This window comes from Bos grunniens, chromosome 10 (genome assembly GCF_055505025.1).
Source record: "Bos grunniens cultivar Pamir isolate PY7600 chromosome 10, Bosgru_T2T1.0, whole genome shotgun sequence".
Lineage (NCBI taxonomy): Eukaryota > Metazoa > Chordata > Mammalia > Artiodactyla > Bovidae > Bos > Bos grunniens.
Genome location: NC_141174.1, coordinates 47,775,925 through 47,798,141, shown reverse-complemented (window position 1 = coordinate 47,798,141; position 22,217 = coordinate 47,775,925). Strand labels below are relative to the sequence as shown.

The 22,217-nt window shown below is 35.5% G+C and overlaps 1 protein-coding gene across 27 annotated transcripts in view; it reads left to right on the top strand.

The window, feature by feature from the left end:
• LOC147364479 (uncharacterized) overlaps positions 1 to 22,217 on the top strand; it is a 537,088-nt gene that overhangs the window by 305,845 nt on the left and 209,026 nt on the right. For 14 of the 27 annotated variants that reach the window (XR_015134528.1, XR_015134527.1, XR_015134537.1 and 11 more), the window contains 2 exons: positions 10,123 to 10,206; positions 11,214 to 11,307. Coding sequence is in view for 9 of the 27 variants with exons in the window: in XM_086321028.1 (XP_086177154.1) it covers positions 10,123 to 10,210; positions 11,214 to 11,307 (182 nt within the window). In the remaining 18 variants the exon portion in view is untranslated. Of the gene's footprint in view, positions 1 to 10,122; positions 10,278 to 11,213; positions 11,308 to 22,217 lie in introns of all 27 variants that reach the window. The other 13 variants (XM_086321028.1, XM_086321027.1, XM_086321030.1 and 10 more) reach the window with 2 other exon arrangements.

Genomic DNA, 22,217 nt, shown 5'->3' with positions numbered 1-22,217 from the left:
TTAATTGGGCATTTAACTCTACACTCTAGGAGCTTCCTTGTGAAACAGTACTCGTATAGGCATTCATTCAAGTTGTGAATACAGTTGCATTGCTGGAAAATTACTGGGATGATGAGTTCCCCAAATAGGAAGTTAAAATTCAGCCTTAAGAGTCTTCAGTTCAGTTCAGTTGCTCAGTCGTTTCTGACTCTTTGCGACCCCGTAGACTGCAGCACACCAGGCCTCCCTATCCATCACCAACTCTCAGAGCTTGCTCAAACTCATGTCCATCAAGTTGGTGATGCCATCTAACCATCTCATCCTCTGCTGTTCCCTTCCCCTCCTGCCTTTAATCTTTTCCAGCATGAGGGTCTTTTCCAAGGAGTCAGTTCTTCACATCAGGTGGCCAAAGTATTGGAGTTTCAGCTTCAGCATCAGTCCTTCCAATGAATATTCAGGACTGATTTCCTTTAGGGTGGACTGGTTGGATCTCCTTGCAGTTCAAGGGACTCTCAAGATTCTTCTCCAATACCACAGTTCAAAAGCATCAGTTCTTCACCATTCAGCTTTCTTTATAGTCCAACTCTCACATCCATACATAACTACTGGAAAAACCACAGCTTTAACTAGATGGACTTTGTTGGTAAAGTAATGTCTCTTCTTTAAGGGCTTTAGAGACAAACTCAACATAGAATTTCAGTGCACCAAATAGGTAGTATTGTACTGAAAGAGTAAAATAAACTAAGGCATTTTTCTTTTATTGTGGAGAGGTCAAGTTAATAAGTATGCTTTATCGTAAAAAAGAAAGAGCACTTTCAAAATATTAGCTCCTTCTAATAAAAAATTAGACAAAGAAGACTTTTTTTTCATATTAATATGTTAAGGTTATGTCATTACACTGAGTCAAAGTGTAATATTATGGAATATCTTGATTACGCAATTTTTCTCAGTCATTCTGAGTAATTGCAAGAATCTTTGGGAAGTTAAATATAGGTAGATTCCATCATGACTTATGATTGGATGTGATTTCATAGAACTGATGTGGGTTAATATAACAATCTAAGAGAAAAAGGAACCGCATTTTTCCCCTAAGAGGAATGTTCCCCATTACCAGGTTTTTAATCTCAGAGTTGAAAGTAAAACTGATGCAGAGAGAAGGCTAATAACTTGCTCAAGGTATATAGCCACCTAGAAGCAGAATCAGAACAAAGAGTGTCATTGATGTAATAAAGAACAAAAATCCTTGAAATTTCTGACTCCTATTACATTTAAAAATTAAAGCAGTTGCCAAATATCTTCTATCATTTCTTTGGTGGAGAACATTACATTAGTCAGCTACATGTTGTTTCCTATACACCTTTCCATAGGAAGGTGAGTGCATCCGGACTCTATCTGACTCCTTAGATGTGCAGCCACTCAGTCATTTCTCACTCTTTGCAACTCCATGATCTGTAGCCCGCCAGCCTCCTCTGTCCGTGGGATTATTCTGGCAATAATACTGGAGTGCGTTGCCGTTTCCTTCTCCAGGGGATCTTCCTGAGCCGGGAACTGAACCTGAGTCTCCTCCGGCTTCCACAATGGCAGGTGGATTCTTACCACTGAGCCACCTGGGAAGCAGCCCCATAGACGTGATGGCCAGTTCACACACACAGGGCTGCCTTCCATGTTTGTGGTACCCAACTGCCTGACCCACACTGCCTCTTCTGAAACCTGATTTTATCAGGCTAAGTTTCTAGATTTGTATTTGTTTCAGACATTGCGTATTTTGCTCTGTGGCTGGAATTGTGAATGTTAGCAGTTTCCAACTCTGTATTATAGTTTCACCAACGTGAGAAAATTTGACTTCTTGATTTGGATGCTAAAGTGAATTCCCAAACCCATGATAGGCAAGCCTAGCAGTGTTCTTAGTGCAGACAGAATGTCCTCTGGGTCCTTTTGCAGTTTCTCAGAATGTTCTTACTTCTGGTTACCACTGCTGTGGTATCTGTCTACTCAGTTTGAAAGTGGTTGGAGAAGACTGAGCCAAGTGGGTGGAAACTAGATCCAGATAAATGGATCATCTAACAGGATTAGATGGTATTTGGTGTAATCATCTGACAGGGCACTTTGAACAAAGACTCAGAGGTGGAACTAAGTGTTATATGAGTGGTGGGAAATGAGTGAAGAATACAATGAGGAGATCAGCAAACAATAAATGTACGGAAAGTGGACTTATACCCAATGTGGTGCCTATTTCTGCCTGCATTGAATTCTAGATGAGAATTGTAGGTAGTCCCTCAGGATGGATTCAAAATAAAACAGAACAAACGGAGAACAATGTAGTAATCTTGTCAGGTTCTAGGCCAGGAGCAGAGAATGAAACTTCGGAAGAAAAAGCAAATATCAAAGCCATTATTAACAAAAATAATAAGAGTTAGTAGTTCATATAACACCAAACTCATAATTAGTATTTATCATGTACCTCATTATACTTGTGGGAGCAAATTTGCCCATCAATAAGATAGTTATTATTGTAATTTGGAGTTTAAAAATTAACTTGATACATAAGCTGTTACTAGAAAAGTAGCTAGTCCATGGAGGATGTATTATTATGCCTAATGTAGAACAGAAAGGACAGCCTACCTGGAACTTTGAAAAAAGAAAGGGAGGCAGGCAAGTTTCCTTTTTCTTCCAACTCAGTCCTTCACCCCAGCTGAACTTCAGATATGAGAGGCTTCCTAAAATCTCAGGCTTCTCTTCCTGGTGAGAGAGTCATCCTGAAGGACTATAGGTCACATGATTGGAATCAAAATGTTACTACATTGGCAGCTCGGAATATGAATGAACTAGACTTGTCCAAGGGAGAAGGCAATGGCACCCCACTCCAGTACTCTTGCCTGGAAAATCCCATGGATGGAGGAGCCTGGTAGGCTGCAGTCCATGGGGTTGCTGAGGGTCAGACATGACTGAGCGACTTCATTTTCACTTTTCACTTTCATACATTGGAGAAGGAAATGGCAACCCACTCCAGTGTTCTTGCCTGGAGAATCCCAGGGACGGGGGAGCCTGGTGGGCTGCCGTCTATGGGGTCACACAGAATCAGACATGACTGAAGTGACGCAGCAGCAGCAGCAGGCTTGTCCAAAGAACCATGGAAATAATCAAGAGATAAAACTCTTGAAACTTATAACTCATATCAGAGATTTATAGCCCCTGCTGCCAAATAGTGAGTCTTAGACCTCTCAGAGGACATTTGTCAGGTCATCTTTGGATACTGTACTGAGATGTGGGAAAGTGGGAATCTCGGGGGCTCTTTTCGTCCTGTCCTCTGTGCTGCTGCATCTATGGGGAGCTTCTGACTTCATTTGATATGCTTTTGCTCATACATTCAAGAAACTTTGAGCTTCCAAACCCTTAGGATACAGAAGTCAGGGTTTAATAATGGAAATAGATAAGTAAACACGGGCATAGGATAGGAAATGGCCATCTGGGTGTGTTTGTGTTGGGGAGGATACTGAAGTTTCCTACAAAAATATGGACCTGAGTTAAAGGCAGGATGCTGGGAGCTAACTAGATGAGAAAGGATGAGGACAAGGGCATTCTAAACTGAGGACAGAGCTTGAAGTCAGCTCCCACTTGGACATTTTGTTTAATCAGTTTGAGAAGATGTTTACAATTTCATGAGTATATTTGAAAGACATTTATTCTCTGAAAGCTTTCTTTTTCCCTCATTCAAAAATAAGTGAGCTGTGCTTTGTATAGAGGCTGAGCATGGCAGAAAGTCTGAAGGAGAAGAACTTGAAACACTTTGTGTGACAGGTCTTAGGAAACTGAAGGAATTGGTGAATCTGAAGAGTGGATGGGTTTATTAATAATGACAGAAGGCTTTCTTGAAGGAGGTGGGTAGGGGCTTAAAGAGTGCCTTCTGTAGATTTCTTAAATCAGACTGGTTTTATCTGTTTCAAAGGAGACAGAGTTTATTTGATTAGGATATGTGGAATTCCTCATCCAGCAAGGAGGCTTGAGAACGTGGATAGGGAGCTGGCTGTCCAGTGGGAAATACATGCAGTTTTATGTTCAAAATTCTGTGTTCACTGAACAACCATAGTGTCCAGAAAAAAATGTGTTAAAAAAAAAACATCCATCTCCAGACCTCAAATTCTCTCCCTTGTACTGTGGCAGATTTCAGGACAACGTCTTCTGTAAGTTATAAATATATATGAAAGGTTCATCAGAGCCACACAATGATTGAATGTACTAGGAGCCATTAAAAAATCAAAAACAGGACTTAATACTTACAGGATGAGGAAATAGGTATGTTTGTATTTGTTCAATGAGTAATTTAATTAGCTGTTAAAAGTTTTGTTAAACATTTATTCATCCTGTTTGTCCATGATTCTTCGGCAGTAAAACTCCAACTATCTGAGTGATATAAATGAAAAGCTAGCCTCAAAATGCTGGATGATATTTTTCTCTGAGATGACCTTTAGCAAGTGCCAGGCTCTGTTCTTTAGGAGTTGTAACACTCATTACATACTTCACACACCCTCCGCATCAAGCTTCTTACTGTCTCAAATAGGAGACAAAATTAATATTAAAGAATGTTCTTTAAACAAGGTGCTAAAAATTTCTAACTTGCCATCTCTCTTTAGAGTTTGGCTCAAACATTTTTTCATAAAACAAAAGACAAACTTATTTGCATCTCTATTTAAAAATCTCATCAAATCTCTTCTTTAAATGCTGTTCAAAATATAATGTAGTTTTCTGGAAAAGGGGGAAAGGAACTAATATTTGAGTGCCTAGATTGTACCAAGGGCATGATGTGTCTTTTTCCTGATCCTCAAAACAAACTCAGGAGGTGGGTAATAGACTCTATTTGCAAAGGAGGAAATTCAAAGTCAACGGTAAAAATGATTGTTCAGGGTCACATAGTTAATGCTAATTAAGGATTTGAACTTGAGTTTGCATAACAGCAAACTTCTTCTTCCTTCTCTTAAACACTCTGTCAGAGGGAATCCCCAAACTTTAGGCTGCCATGGACTCTAGAACTGCGAAGAAAAGTGTTAACATATACTTATGTTTCAGGAAACAACTTGGCATCTAGCATCTCAAAACCACTGAAATCTAGCAACAAAACAAAACAAACACCACCACCATCAACTTCAGTTTAAGATAAATCTTTGTATCTTCTCCCAAAGTATGAGAATTGAGATGTTTTGTTCAGTTTGAAAATACCAACATGAAGTGAAATGACCATCTAAATTCAGAAAAAAAAAAAAAAAAACTGTTAAAACAAATAATACTCAATCTCATAACAATACCCAAAGAAAGAGATATATTTGAATCATTTAGTTTTCTCTATCAGGATTCTGAAATTATATAGCCTTTTGATAACCTTTTCAGTAACATATCCTGTTTAATAATAACAATCACACATGCTAAACATCCTTGAAGTAACTGTGGGCACATAAGAATAGTAAGGGCTCTTACGGGATTTTTTTTTTTTTTTGAGTGGATGATAGTTAAATATTGTGCTAATGAGCATGCAAAAAGCTTTTACTGAGTATCTGAGTTAGATGTCTTTATGTCAAGCACACACTAAGTGAGAGGGAGAAGGATCAGAAGAGAAAAGCAAAGGTCAAAATCAGCAACAAAGTCTTAGCACAAAGCCCCATATATGAAAAAAGAACAAGCTATAATATTTGACATTAAATGCAAAGGAAAATGTAATGCAAAACAAGCAAATTCCCTGGGGAAGTGTTAATTAAAGGGGTATTTTAAACTGTGTATTCAGACAGGATCTCAGTCTCACTAAGCACTTTTTGAAGCTTTACATGCTTCTTTTATTCTGGGAGTCCTTTTATTTTTTAATTTTTATGATTATGATTATAAAGATGCATTTATGGAACATGTACGAATACTGAAGGATTTGCTTGAGAATACTTGAGTTCTCTGTTTCCTGTTCTAGACTAGGCTAACAGATGTTTATTTTCTCAGGAAATTTAAGTTTTTGTGGACTTTTCTGGCTATTCAACTTTTCTATAAATGCTTTAGCCTTTGCAAAGGCTACTGCTATCAAGAAATAAGAGATAGTGTTATTGGTTCAATTAAAACCTCTTACCTACCTGACAGAATTCACTTGTCTGGTTTTCAAGATTTAAAAAGTATCTTTGAAAATTATTATTAATGCTATAGAGATTGAATTAGGGTCATGTTCCTAGGGTCATGCTACACTGCTATGTTAAGTCTTTGCTCTTATTCAACTTTACCTGTTTATTTCTTCCAGTTACTTCCTTTCCTATTCTTCCCAAAGTAGCCAATTTAATGAAATAGATCTATGCAAATATGTGTATGTGCATATTTTAATGCAAAGGAAATATTTTCTCAAACAGATAACTTTGGGTCATGTTTTTTGGAATTTGAAATATTTACTGCATTTTAAAACTTTTCCAAATTTGTGAAGTAAGCTTATTTAATTAAAAAAATAAAAAATATAAAAATTGTTATTAATGCTAATTGTATGAAATATGAAACACAGAACAGTAAAATAAGGAAAATGTAATCCATGATTCTATCACTTATTAATATTTTAGGATATTATATATTCATTTGTTTATTATAGCTATTTAATCTGTCTCTTTCCACATATACACCTATATTAAGACCCCTTTTTTTAAAGAATGGCATAAGAATGCAATAATGAGCAAAATATATAAAATTCATGCTCTTTGAGCATCTAGTGTGTGTTTTGAGAGAGGGTACAGGTAAATAACAAAATAACCACACAAATAGGTAATTGCCAATGTAATTTGGTGCTATGAGGGAAAATATATGACACAAAGGGATATTAAGAGGAAATATCAGATGACTATGAAGAGACAAGAATATATGATAATGAGATATTGAGTCAACTGGATCTTAATCAAATAAATTCCTTGATAAAAAAACATTTGAGATGCTTAAGGATGCTGAGACCAAATGGTTAAGTGTGGAATAAAGAGAAAGGGGAAAAAAAGGACTTCAGGGAAAGGAAACAGTCTCTTCCAAGACTCCAGGGGAAATGCAGAAGGTGCATTTGATGAGCATAAAGAAAGAGAATCTGGAGCACAGAATACAATGATGAAGAGGCACAAGACAACAGCTTTTCTTTTAGGTTATCTATTTTGATCTTTATCATAAAAACAAAGGAAAATAATTAAACTGTTTTAAGCAAAATGGCAACCCACTCCAGTACTCTTGCCTGGAGAATCCCATGGAGGGAGGAGCCTGGTAGGCTACAGTCCATGGGGTCGCAAAGAGTCGGACCCGACTGAGTGACTTCACTTTAAATGTCACTGACTTTAAAATGTCGTACTGCCTGCAAAGCTACAGTGTAGCTTGAAGGAGACGTCAAAATGGATTCAGGGAGAAAGGCTTTTAGGTTTTGATAGTAGTACATAAGGATGTGACAGTTGTGTAGACCTTGCTGGTACTGGAGAGAAAAAAGAGGTGGGCAAATTTTAGAGATACCCAGAAGCTTAAATAGATAATACTTGGTCATGGATTGGGTGTGGGAGATTAGGGGGATTGCCTTATTTTGCCCCCCAAGTTGTTGGCTGACCTTAAGTCAAAAGAAGATAAATACCGTGACAGAAAAGAGTTAAGGTTGTTGAGTTGGAAGGGAAGTTTCTGAATTTAGCTTTGGTCATAGCAAAGAGTCAGACACTACTGAGTAACTGAACTGAACTGATGCTGAGTTTAGTGCTTCAGACTTTTATTAGGTTCAGTGTTCAGTTCAGTTCACTCAGTTGTGTCTGACTCTTTGTGACCCCATGGATTGCAGCACGCCAGGCCTCTCTGTCCATCACCAACTCCCGGAGCTTGCTCAAACTCATGTCTGTTGAGTTGGTGATGCCATCGAATCATCTCATCCTCTGTCGTCCCCTTCTCCCCCGCCTTCAATCTTTCCCAGCATCAGGGTCTTTTCCAATGAGTCAGTTCTTTGCATCAGATGGCCAAAGTATTGGAGTTTCAGCTTCAGCATCAGTCCTTCCAATGAATATTCAGGACTGATTTCCTTTAGGATGGACTGGTTGGGTCTTCTTGCTGTCCAAGGGACTCAAGAGTCTTCTCCAACATCACAGTTCAAAAGCATTAATTCTTCAATGCTCAGTATCAGTAAGCAATTGGATATGGATATTTAGGGTTCACAGGAGTAGTCTATGCTGGTGAAATGTATTTGGGGGTCCTGGGCAAAATGGTAATTGAAGTTATAGGTATGGCTGGCTGTACACAGCTGAGATTTTCTCTTTCTTCCTACCTTCCTTCCTCTTTCCCTTTCTTTCCCCTCTCCCTTTATTTTTGCCTCTCCTTTTCTTCCTTCCTTCTGTCCATCTGTTTGTCTTGTCAGTTCCTCACTGAAAGTGATAGTGCCAAAAGAAGAATGTTTAATAAGATTGTGACCAAATGCAACTTTATTATTTTCCATAGGAGCTATAACTCTTTCTAAAGGTTGGGTATAGGATTAAAGGAATTAAAGTTGTTTTAAATATTTTAAAATATTTTTGTTACACTAACATTTATCACGTCATGTATGCTGTAGAGGAAATAGCATATAACCAGATAGGATTAGGTTCCATTCTATATAATATATTTTTTTTCATTCTATATAATATTGACTTGAGCACACAGTAAGTTATTTTTATTCATGTAAATGGAATCTAGAAATTGCTCTCTCGGGTCAGGGTATTGGTTCCACTACTTAAGTGTTCCAGGCTTAGAATATGGACCTTAAAGATGCCTTATGGTCCAAAATGGCTGCTATACCTCCAGCCATCACACCTGCAATCCTGGAAGCAAATATAAAGCAGAAGAGGAGGGCACTGTTGACCCACAGCTACAAGGGAAGCTGGGAAATATCATCTTTTAATAGGGCACTTTGCCATTTGAAATAATGTCTTTTTTTTAAATCATCATGACAGATATTTTATTTATTTTTTTTACTTTACAATATTGTATTGGTTTTGCCATATATCAACACGCATCAAAATAATGTCTATTCTCTCCTGTTAGTGAGGAAGAAGAGGACAGGGAATATGGATAGACAGCTAGATCTCTTTGCCATGGAATGTGTGGAGATTGGGTTTAATTCCAGATGCTTCTGTGAATGGGCTTTATTATCTTTTAAAAGCCCTATGTGAAGAATAAATGACATACAGTGTGTGAAAATGTTGTTTAGTAAGTGATACATTGCAATATTAGCCACTGTTGTTATTTCCAAATTGACTAGCTCTATAAGTATTTGAAAAGCCATTCAGTTTTTGTTATAAATATTGAAAGACTACTTGGATTTCCAAACTAATGCTCTAGAAATAAAAGTTATTCTTCTAAATGTATGAGTGCTGCTCTTCCATAGTTATACTAAATATAATTTTATATCTTGCTTTCCTGTTTAATATTACATTCTAGGCATTGTCTCATGTTTTTCCATAATGTCCATAACCATCAACTTTAGTGGTTGTATAAAACAACAAAACCATTATTTTGTAAATTTGCTGCTACTTCAGTAATTTTTATGAATGAAACAGAGAACCACACCTCCTTTTTCCTTTGATTCATGCATTATTGCAGTCTTTTACTATTCCAGAAAAGAAGCTTTCATGGAGTATATTAACATTTTGAATCACTATGTTGTACACCTGAAACTAACATAATATTGAAAATCAACTATACCTCAATAAAACAATAGATGAGCAAACAGGAAAAAAAATCCCAGAAAATTATTAAATACTGTAGAAATTAAAAAATTTTGTCTTTTCCCTTGTTTTAAAGGGATCATTTCTTGTGATAAGAGTGATTTACTCCTATTTTCTCTAAACTTTTATCTAGTATATATATTAAATTTCATAGTTTGCAGCATCTAATGGGAGAATTATTTAAATTTTGTGTATCAGTGTGATTTCTGAGGAGAAATCTATTCCATATATATATATATATATTGCAATGCTGCTGAATAGTTTGAAATAATTTTAATTATTAAAATTTAGATTACTAGTCTGTTACTTGTGACATGTAATAATTATAGGAACACACACATATATATATATATTTGCCATGTGCCACTACTTCCATGACTGCCTTAAAATGCTGCATGTGACATCCATGATTATCTTCTGTCTTGTCTAGATGACTGCAAGTGGAGGAAGTGTGCTAACATCACCGTTGAAGGAAAAGTTGCCAAGGAGTCAAACAACTTGCATCCAGTTTACCGTAAGTAATAAACCTTTATTGTTTTCACATTCTTGCTACAGAAGCTAATGCTATTTATCCTAACATGGTTGGTAAGTAAAATCTTGCCAGAAAAGTGGACATTTCATCCATGCTTTCACATTGAATACTATGGATTTATAAACTTCTTATAATTTTAAGCCTCTGTGCTGTTATTTTTCTTAAAAAGTTGTACCTTTTGCATTTTCAATTTTGTTTATTATTTTGCCTATCTTTTCACTTTTCCAAAGAGTGAACGTTGCAGTTGATTTTATTAGCTTTTAGTGTAAGGCTACTATGGCCTGTATGTTACCTCTTTGCTCCCTTCCTCCCTACCTAGTTAATGATATTTCCTTTTTGGCAGAATATTTGATTAATATTTAAAAAATATCCCATACAGGCTTGAGAGAATATGTGTACTGTTTATAATATTTTCAGGTTTCAAGAGTGACTTAACAAGTCTTTCTAGTCTAAGTGTATTATTCAAATGTTATGTATTTTTTTTAAACTATATTTTAGTGTGTCAATATCTTCTAAAGTTTCAACCAATGTTTGATTTTAGTTCTTACTCTTGGTCCTGGATTTGCTCAATTTCTTTCTTTTATTTTTAATTGAAACACTTGACATACAACATTGTGTAGGTTTCAGGTGTGCAGCACATTGACTTGATGTATTTGTGCTTTGCAGTATGATTGCAGTGTAGCTATCACCTTTATCACATCATATAATTATCGTTTCTTTCTTGTGGGATAATTAAGATTCTCTTAAAATATCTGGTTTATAATACAATATTGTTGTCTATAATCACTAAACTATGCATTAGATCTTTGGAATTTATTCAACTACTAGTTGCTACTTTGTACCTTCCTACATCTCTCTTATCCCCCAATGCTTGGTAATCATCATTTATTCTGTTTATAATGTTTGACTTTTTCAAGATTTCATGTATAGTGGTATCATACAGTGTTGGTTTTTCTATGTCTGACTTACCTCAGCATAATTTCCTCAAGGTCCATCCATGGCAGAAAGTCCTTCTCATGGTTGAACGATATATCATTTTATATGTGCTTATCACGTCTTACCCAGTCATCCTTTGAGAAACAGGTAAGTTGTTTCCATATCTAATCTGTTGCGAATAATGTTGTTGTGAATAACGTTTACACATGAAAATGTATATGTATTTTTGGTATCCTCTTTGTTTCCTTTGGGCATATACCCAGAGGTGGGATTGCTGAATCATATGGTAGTTCTATTAATTTTTTAAGGAAACTTCATATTGTTTTCCGTGTGGCTATATGGATTTACATTCCCACCAACAAGGTTTTCCGATTCTCTACATCCTTGTCAACACTTGTTAACTCTTGTCGTCTTGATAAAAGTCATTTCACCAGTATGATGTCGTACCTCATTGTGGTTTTGATTTGCATTTTCCTGATGATTATTGATATTGACCACCTTTTTATGTAATTGCTGGCCATTTGGATGTCTCATTTGAAAAATGTATACTTAGTTTCTCTGTCATTTTTCTTATTTACAATATTGTATTAGTTTCAGGTACACAGCATAGTGATTCAATATTTTTATAGCATATACTCCATTTAAAGTTATTAAATAATAGCTGTATTTCCCCGTACTGTACAGTATATTCTTGATACTTATTTAGTTTATGCATAGTATTTTATGTCTCATAATCCTATACCCCTATCCCCCCACAATTGGTAGTCATTTGTTTTCTCCCTATATCTGTGAGTCTGTTTCCGTTTTGTTACTTTATGTATTTGTTTAATGTTTTAGATTCTGCAGAGAAGTGATTACACGCAGTATTCGCTTTCCTCAGTTTGACTTATTTCACTAAGCATACTACCCTCTAGGTCCAACCATATTGTTGCATATGGCAGAGTTTAATTTGTTTAATGGCTGAGTAGTATTCCAGGGTGTGTGTGTGTGTATGTGCGCAAGCATCATACCACATTTTCATCCATTCATTTGTTTATGGGCACTTAGTTTGCTTACTTCAGTTCGTTCAGTCAGTTCAGTTCGGTCGCTCAGTTGTGTCCGCCTCTTTGTTACCCCATGGACTGCAGCATGCCCGGCCTCCCTGTCCATCACCAACTACTGGAGTTTACTCAAACTCATGTCTATTGAGTTGGTGATGCCATCCAGCCATCTCTTCCTCTGTTATCCCCTCTCCTCCCTCCTTCAATCTTTCCCAGCATCAGGGTCTTTTCTGTCTTGGCTCTTATAAATAATGCTGCTGTCGATATTTGTGTGCATGTATCTTTTAGTAGTTTTGTCTGGGTATTTAACCAGGAGTGGAATTGCTGGATCATATGGTATAATAGTTTTATTTTTAGCTTTTTGAGGAACCTCCATAGTGTTTTCCATGGTAGCTAAGACCAATTTACCATCCTGTCAACAATATATAATTCTCTATATCCTTGCCAACATTTGTTATTTGAGACTTTTCAATGATAGCCATTTTGATGGGTGTGAGTAGATATCTCATTGTGGTTTTAATTTGCATTTCTCTGATGATTAGCAATATAAAGCATCATTTCATTGTATCCATTGGCTACCTGTATGTCCTGTATGTCTATTCAGGACTTCTGCCCATTTTCAATCTTTTTTTTTATTGATACTGAATTGTATGACCTGTTTATATATTTTAAACATTAACCTCTTGTCAGATACATGGTTTGCAAATATTTTCTCCCATTAAGTAGGTTGTTTTTCCATTTTGTTGATTGTTTCTTTCGCAATGGAGAAGTTTTTTTGTTCAATGTAGCCCCATTTGCTGATTTTTAGTTTTTGTTGTTTTGTACTCTTGATGTTATATCCAAAATATCATCACTGAGACCAGTATTAAGGAGCTGCTTCCCTATATTTTCATGTAGGACTTTTAAAGTACCATGTATTATGTTTAAGACTTTGATCCATTTCAAGTTAATTTAGGGAAGTAGTGTAAGATAGAGATTCAATTTCATTCTTTTTTTGCTTGTGTTTATCTAGTTTTTCCAGTACCATTTGTGAAGAGACTGTCCTCTTCCCATTGAGTATTCTTGGCTTCATTTTCAGATATTAATTGTCTGTATATGTGGGTTTTTTATTCTAAGCTCTCTCTCCTGGTCCATGATCTATGTGTTTATATTATATCAGTCCCATACTGTTTTAATTAATTTAGATTTATAGTATAGTTTGAAATCAATAACTGTGTTGCTTCTAGTTTTGTACTTTTTTCTTATGGTTTATTTGGCTTAACCCAAAGTTGGCAGAAGGAATTAATTAATGTTCAGGGTGGAAATTAATACAGGACAGAAAAACAATAAAAACGATCAATGAAACTGAGTTTGAAAAACAGTTTTTCAAAAAAATAAACAAAATCGACAAATCAGTAGCTAGATTAAGAAAAAAAATAGAGGACTCAAATAAATAAAATCAGAAATGAAAGATACTATGATTAATGATACAGAAATATATTGGATCATCAGAGACTATGGTGAACAATTATATGCCAACAAATTAGATTATCTGGAGAAATGGAAAAACTTCTAGAAACATAAAACCTGCCCAGACTGAATCAGGAGGCAATAATAAACTGAACACACCAATAATGAGTAAAGAGATTGAATCAGTAATCAAAAACCTCCAACACAAAATAACACTAGGATCAAATAGCTTCACTGGTGAAATATAACACAATTTTAAAGAAGAATTAATGCCAACCCTTCTCACAGTCTTTCAAAAAATTGAAGGGAACATGGGGACACTTCCAAACTCACTTTATGAGACTAGAATTACCTTAATACAACAGTAAGATAAGAAGATTATAAGAAAACTTAACACTAATATCCCTGATGAATGTAGATGCAAAAATTTTCAAGAAAATATTAGCAAGCTGAGGTCAGGAACACATTAAAAGGATTCTATATCATGATGAAATGGGATTTATCCTTAGGGTACAGAAATGATTCAGTGTATTAAAAACTCTGCTGCTAAGTTGCTTCAGTCGTGTCCGACTCTGTGCGACCCCATAGACAGCAGCCTACTAGGCCCCTCTGTCTCTGGGATTCTCCAGGCAAGAATACTGGAGTGGGTTGCCATTTCCTTCTTCAATGCATGAAAGTGAAAAGTGAAAGTGAAGTCTCTCAGTCGTGTCCGACTCTTAGTGACCCCATGGACTGCAGCCTACCAGGCTCCTCAGTCCATGGGATTTCCAGGCAAGAGTACTGGAGTGGGGTGCCATTGCCTTCTCCACCCTTGTGCTAAATGTTCATGTAGTCTATTTCACACATTTGGACCTATGTGAAGAAGGCTGAGCGCTGAAGAATTGATGCTTTTGAACTGTGGTGTTGGAGAAGACTCTTGAGAGTCCCTTGGACTGCAAGGAGATCCAACCAGTCCATTCTGAAGGAGATCAGCCCTGGGATTTCTTTGGAAGGAATGATGCTAAAGCTGAAACTCCAGTACTTTGGCCACCTCATGTGAAGAGTTGACTCATTGGAAGAGATTCTGATGCTGGGAGGGATTGGGGGCAGGAGGAGAAGGGGGCAACAGAGGATGAGATGGCTGGATGGCATCACTGACTCGATGGACGTGAGTCTGAGTGAACTCCGGGAGTTGGTGATGGACAGGGAGGTCTGGCGTGCTGTGATTCATGGGGTCGCAAAGAGTCGGACACAACTGAATGACTGAACTGAACTGAACTGACAGCTTCTTTGGGATATAAAACTTATGAGTGGAACTTGTGAGTGCAGTCTTATTGCTTTTTCAATTAGCTGTTCATGTGTACACACTCACTGGCATTTTTGGAAAGTGAATATCTCAATAGATTTTCCAATGGAAAAAAAAGCACTTTAGAGTTTATTTGAGGTTCTATACATATTTTGGTCAGTTTTGGCATTTTTATATTTTTCCATGCTTTTATCTGCCTCATCTGGTTTTTAGAGCAGTTTTGTTCATTATTCCATTTATTATTATATTTCTTTTGGGCTCATTGCTCTTCTTTTCTGTAAATTATGCACTAATATCTTTTCTCCTATTTTTCTTCACTAGTCTTGCCACAGGTTTATCTATATTATAAGTCTTTTCATAGGCCCAGGTTTTGATTTTGCTCAACTTGATTATGGACTTTTTTGTGAGGAATATCCAGGTCCCTGATTTTAAAATTTTTTTCTTAACCTTTATTTTATAACTTTCTTCTTAGTTTCTTTGGCCTATTTTCTTACTTGTCTTATAACTTCTTGAGTTGGATACTTCACTTATATTTTTACAAATTTCTTATTTTTGAAATAAATATATTTAAGGCTATAGATTTACTTACATGTATTGCTCTCATATATAAATTCTGACATGTAGTGTTATCACAATTCAGCTTCAAGTATTTCTTCCTTCTTTCCTTTATTTCTTCCATAGGGCAAAGATTATTTGGTAAGATGCTAATTTTCAAACACATATAACTCTTAGCTTTTACTTCTTAAATAATTCATATTGTTATTGCTTTTGTCAGAGAATATATTCAGTGTGCTAGTGATCATTTGGAATGTTTTGAATTTACCTTTATAGGCTAGTAGTTATTTTTCTGTGCTGTTTGCTCAAAAGCAATTCATATTACTCATATTACTTATATGTAGGATATAGAATTGTCTTCTTAATATGTGTTTAATATCTTGGATTTACTGATTGTATTGTTGAGATCATTAATGTCAATGACTATTCTGGAGGAATTTATAAATTTCTGAGATGGGTATAACATTAAATTCTCCAAGTTTATTTTCTGGTTTCAGTCTTTTTAATGATCTAGTTTATAGGCTCTTGCTTAAATATATTTTAATATAGTCTGTATTGTTAAGTGAATGTTTATAATAGTTATATCATTGCCCCTCTTTTTTTCCCCTTGAACTTCAGATTGGAATCAAACAATCCTAGTTTAGATCTTGGTTTCCTTAATAGCTTCATGACATTAGGACATTTACTTAAGCATTCCAAGCCATAATTTTATTATCATGAAAGCCATAACCTTTCTTTCAAAGGTTATTATAGTATCAACCTCAAAATGGTACTGTGAATATTAAATAAGTTGATGCATTTAAAGCATTTAGAATAGTGACTGGCATATTCTAGCTCTCAGTTAATGGTAGTAATTAGTCATTAAGCACTGAGACCAATAAAACTCAAAGGTCAACTAACTAAAAGAACTAACCACTCAAGGCAGAAATATTGATGAGGTAAACATAAATAATTTATTATATTAAAGAATTATTATAATAACAAATATGAAGTGAAAACAGCTGGATCTTAAAAATATTCAAAATTTAAATAATAGACTTAATTTCTCCAAAACAAATGGAAGACTGCAAAAGGCCAGGAAACTGAAAAGTAGAACAAAACAAAAAAATCCAAATCCCCCAGATACAAGTGTGTTAAATTTCTTGACTGTTAATTCCGAGTTAAAAGTTATTTTGTGCATGTATGACAATAATGACTATAAATGACTATTTTGCTGTTCAGTTGCTAAGTCATGTTCGATTTTTGTGACCTCATGGACTGCAGCATGCCAGGCTTCCCTGTCCTTCACTATGTCCCTGCGCTTACTCAAACTCATGTCGAGTTGGTGATGCCATCTAACCATCTCATCCTCTGTTGTCTCCTTCTCCTGCCTTCAATCTTTCCCATCATCAGGGTCTTTCCCAGAGAGCCAGCTCTTTACATCAGGTGGCCAAAGTATTGGAGTTTCAGCTTCAGCATCAGTCCTTCCAATGAATATTCAGGGTTGATTTCCTTTAGAATTGACTGGTTTGGTCTCCTTGTAGTCCAGGGGACTCTAAAGAGTCTTTTTCAGAATCACAATTCTAAAGCATCAATTCTTTGGTGTTCAGCCTTCTTTATGGTCCAATTCTCACATCTGTTCACAACTGTTGGAAAGACCATAGCTTTGACTGTACAATTGTCATCAAAGTGATGTCTCTGCTTTTTAATACACTGTCTAGGTTTGTCATAGCTTTTCTTCCAAGAGGCAAGTGTCTTTTAATTCTGTGGCTGCAGTCACCATTCACAGTGATTTTGGAGCCCAAGAATATAAAATCTGTCTGTTTCTCCTTTTTCCGCATCTATTTGCCATGAAGCGATGGGACCAGATGCCATGATCTTAGTTTTTCAAATGTTGAGTATTTAAGTCAGCTTTTTAACTCTCCTCTTTCATCCTCATCAAGAGGCTGTTTAGTTCCTCTTCACTTTCTGCCATTAGTGTGGTATCATCTGCATCTCTGAGGTTGTTGATATTTCTCCCAGCAATCTTGATTATTATTAAAAAGCTATAAGTTATTCACATAATTTTAAATGGAGTATCTTTCTTACAAATTATTTCAGAAGAAAAACTTGAGTAAAACATAGTCAATGCCCCCCAGTATGTTGAAGAATGGAGAGATGGAGCCCCAGGACAGAGTCTTTGGTACTAAAGAGCCACTATTACCAACTTTTATTTGGTGCTGCACCACTGGGAAACATCTAGTTGTCAGAAGGTTTTCTCTGAACTCTCAAAGAGAGGCTACACTGGATGGACACTATCTCTTTAAGCTGTAAAGTTTAGCCTTGGGAGTTTAGAAGGGAGAGGAACAAAGGAGAGGATCATCATGAATATGTTTACACCTATTTTCACAGTGTTTTCAAAGTGCCGGGCCAGTTCAGTTCAGTTGTTCAGTTGTGTCCTACTCTTTGTGACCCCATGGATTTCAGCATGCCAGGCTTCCCTGTCCATGGGATTCTCCAGGCAAGAATACTGGAGTGGGTTGCCATTTCCTCCTCCAGGGGATCTTTCCGACCCAGGAATCAAACCCGAGTCTCCTGTGTCTCCTGCATTGCAGGTGGATTCTTTACCCACTGAGCCATCAGGGAAGCCATGGATATAATGTCTTCTTAGATCTTGTTAATGACATAGATGAGGGATTGTTCAAACTATCATGTTAATTCTTGATCAACTTTTTCACATTTTTTCCCAGTCAGAGAGATGTTTTGCCTTTTTTAAAAAATTATTTCTATTGAAAGAAAACATCTCTAAATATATTTATTATCACTGGTATTTCTCTTTTGTGAATTGCTTAGTGATAATTTCCTGCATTTTTCTAACAGTTTTTAAGCAATTTTTAAAAATATGTGCCATAATGTAGTTGAGTTTATTAAGCTTGTTAAAATATTTTTTATTTTTCACCTTTGTTCCTTTAGTCATTAAAAAGTTTAAAATTTTAGTTATGTGTAAATTTATCTTTTATGCTTGAAATTTTGTTTTAAAAGTTGTTCCTAAAAAAAAAAAAAGTTGTTCCTAATTTCTCTGTGGTGAAGTTAATATTTTTCTTCTAAAATATTAGTTTGACTATTAATTCCTAGGTGTTCAATTCATCTGGATTTCATTTTAGTTTGGCATTGAGATCTAGTTTAATCTATTTCTTTACAAATACAGAATATATACATTTATTAAATCTATATAATGTATATATATATTTTAATATATTTTTAAAAGTCTACACTATGCAACTTGATATCAAATTCTCAGATATTCATAGATCTGTTTCTAGGGAATCTATTCTATTTATTTGTCTATTTATCTACCTTTTTGTAAAGTGGGGCTTCCCTGATAGCTCAGTTGGTAAAGAATCTGCCTGCAATGTAAAAACATACATTATTTACTACAGCATTATGACAAATCATGAAACCTGTTAGAAGTGCACAGCTGGGTGGGTACTTGATCATTCTTCAAAATTGCCTTGACTATTCTTTTGCTTTCATATGAATTTTAAAATTAGTTTGTAGTCAATTAGAAAAACATATTGTTTTTTCTTTTCTTTTTTTTGGCTGTTATGCTTTTAATGAATGGAGGGAGATACAAAATGCATCAATGCAAAAGAATGGTTTACATACTCATTAGCATAGTGATTAATGTTAATTTAGGGATACACAATGTGTTAAACCTCAACTACAAAGTTTCCTGCAACCTAGGATAATGGAAAAGCTGCTTAAGTTTTTACCCACCACCTTTTAAAGTTCTAAATGGTATCTGGAAGACCTAAAAATAGGCTCCTTTCAGCTGTGGTTAAGAACTCTAGTGAAGCTGTATGGCAACGACACTGGGACTGTGAAGTTTCCCCAAAGGGGCTGTCTAGATTACCACATCACAAACTGTAAAGGTATTTCCAGTAACAGGCAAGTTGAGTGGCTTAATAGTTTAAAAGTGGAAAGCAGCTAAGATGTCTCATTTTAGAGAATTTTAAAACGTGGTATAAATACCACCTCTCTCCTACAGAGAAACTTTTTAAAGCACGGACATAACTTTAAGGATACTAAGGAAACATCGATAGTTTTCATAAAGCTTCAATAAACACCCCAAGGCACAAGTGTTCAAAACTTCCTATTCACTAAAATGTCACTGCATTACACTTTTATTAGAGGTATAGGTATGCTGTCTTGCAGTGAGCGGACGTTTAATTTGTGCCTAGTTAAAAGCACCATGTGTCAAGTTCAGCTTCCGTTTACACAGGATGCACCAATAACACTTAGGATAGTGAACAATTCAAGTACACTTCCAACATCCTTTGCTTTTTGATTAGTCGGCACTGGGGCTCTGCTGCCTGCAGTTCTTCAGAATATTTTGGAAGAGGCTAGAACTACTCTGAATATAGTCTTCAAGCAATATGGAGCCCTTCTGAAAGAGATGTTCTTTCATAATATTTAGAGAAGGAAATAAAGACAGATCTTGCAAAATCTGAATGTCTTTCAAAAGAAGAAAAATAATGTAGAATCTGGCACCTAAGCTAAAATGTTTTGTGATAAATGTCAAAAATTGCCAAGACTTCAATATGTGTTTTGGTAAGAAAAAACCACGATCTTGGAAAGGTTATGACGTAAAATACTATAGTATATTAATTAAATAGAAGAATTCACCATTAATGGAAGAAAACCCACGATAAGGGAAGCATCCAAAGACTGCCAGTCAAAAGGTAATTTTACTAGCTTTAGAATACATCAACACACTTTGACTATAGAACTATTTCATTTTTAAAACTACAGTGTTTTAATGTACTTCTAATAACCACCCAATCTAAGGAGCCATGGAGGCTTATAAGAAAGACCTACCCACTAAGATGCATTTCTAGCACAGGGGTGAATTAATACTTCTGTAAGCAAGAACCTGAATCACCTCAGAATCAACAAATCGCCTTTTTCTTTTACACAGTAATTCATAGTTTGATGACTTATTAAAATGTAATGAAACTCATTGATAGATTAATTTGGAAGTAAGTATATTGAGTCTTGTCTTTCTTTCATAAAGAAACCTATGTTTTCTTTTGTTTTCTGTTGTCATCTATGCCCTTTAATAGAGTTTGAATTTTCTTACACAAGTCTTTATATGTGGTTAGATTTCTTCCTAAGCACCTTAAACTTTCTGTTGCTGCTGTGAATGGAACATTTTTCTTCCATCTTAATACAGTTTATAATTGGCTATGAATATGTCCATGTATTTATGTGGGCATAAACAGGTAAGAATGTATATGAATCTTGCCAAGTGATTTAAATTCCCCAAGGTTCAGTTTCCTCATATATAAAGTTGAAATTAAAACCATGTTCACAGGATATGATTCATTAAAATTAAATCAAATCATCTAGGTATATTTAAAAATAAAAGATGATTAGCATTTATCAGTGATTTTAACCTCCCTTTTCTATAATGCTATATTTACAAGAGAGAATACCCAACCATCTAATGTTGTTAAGTTGCTAAGTCATGTCCAACTCTTTGCAACTCCGTGAACTGCAGCATGCCAGGCTTCTCTGTCCATCACTGTCTCCCTGAGTTTGCTCAAGCTCATGTCCATTGAGTCAGTGATGCCATCCAAGCATCTCATCATCTGTCATCCTCTTCTCCTTTTGCCTTCGTTTTTTCCCAGCGTCAGGGTCTTTTCCAATGAGTCAGCTCTTCACATCAAGTGGCCAAAAGTATTGAAGCTTCGGCATCAGTCCTTCTAATGAATACTCGGGGATGATTTCCTTTAGGACTGACTGGTTTGATCTCCACCTAATATCATTGCTTTAAAAAATGTGAGAATTAACAGGCTAATTTAAATACCACTTTTGGGATAAAATCACAGTTTGGCTGAACTTCATCCCTTTGCTTTCTGGAGGCAGCCCTGGAGGACTGATTTTAGAGTAAGTAGAAGTGCCCCAGACAAGGTGTTGAGGTGAGGCACAGAAGATAAGTTTAGGAAAATTAGTTCATAGGATTCCAGTATCATATTATGTTATTAACTAGTTGATAATAGGCTAGTCATTATATACCTCTGGGTCTCAGTTTCTTAAGAATTTTGATTAAATTATCTGCATGATTACTCTCAGCTCTTACATTTTATGATTCTATCACATCTTTTTCAAGAAATCCAAGTGTAGATGCTTACAACTTGAGTCTGTAAAACCTTTTAAATTTGTAGCCTAAATGATTTTATTTAAAAAAGTCATTTTTATTGGAGTATAGTTGATTTACAATGTTGTGTTAATTTCTGCTGTACAGAAAAGTGAATCACTTATAATACAGATATCCACTCTTTTTTAGGTTATTTTCCCATATAGGTCATTACAGAGTGGAGTAGAGTTCCCTGTTTTAGACAGTAGGTCATTATTATTTATTTATTTTATATATAGTAGTAGGTATATGTCAATCCTAATCTTCCAGTTTATCCCTCCCTGCCTTTCTCTCTCGGTAACCATAGTTTGTTTTCTACATCCGTGACTCTATTTCTGTTTTATAGATAAGTTCATTTGTACCATTTTTTAAAAAGGATTTCACATATAAGCAATATCATACTTGTCTTTGTCTGACTTACTTCACTCTGTCCGATAATCTAAAGAAATCAAAAGACCAATATATTATGAGTCTTTTTATTTCAGCTATCTCATATCAGATTTTTGGCAATTTAAAAAATCTAATTAATTAGCTTTGTTAAATGGTCAAAATATACCACATAAAGACTGTC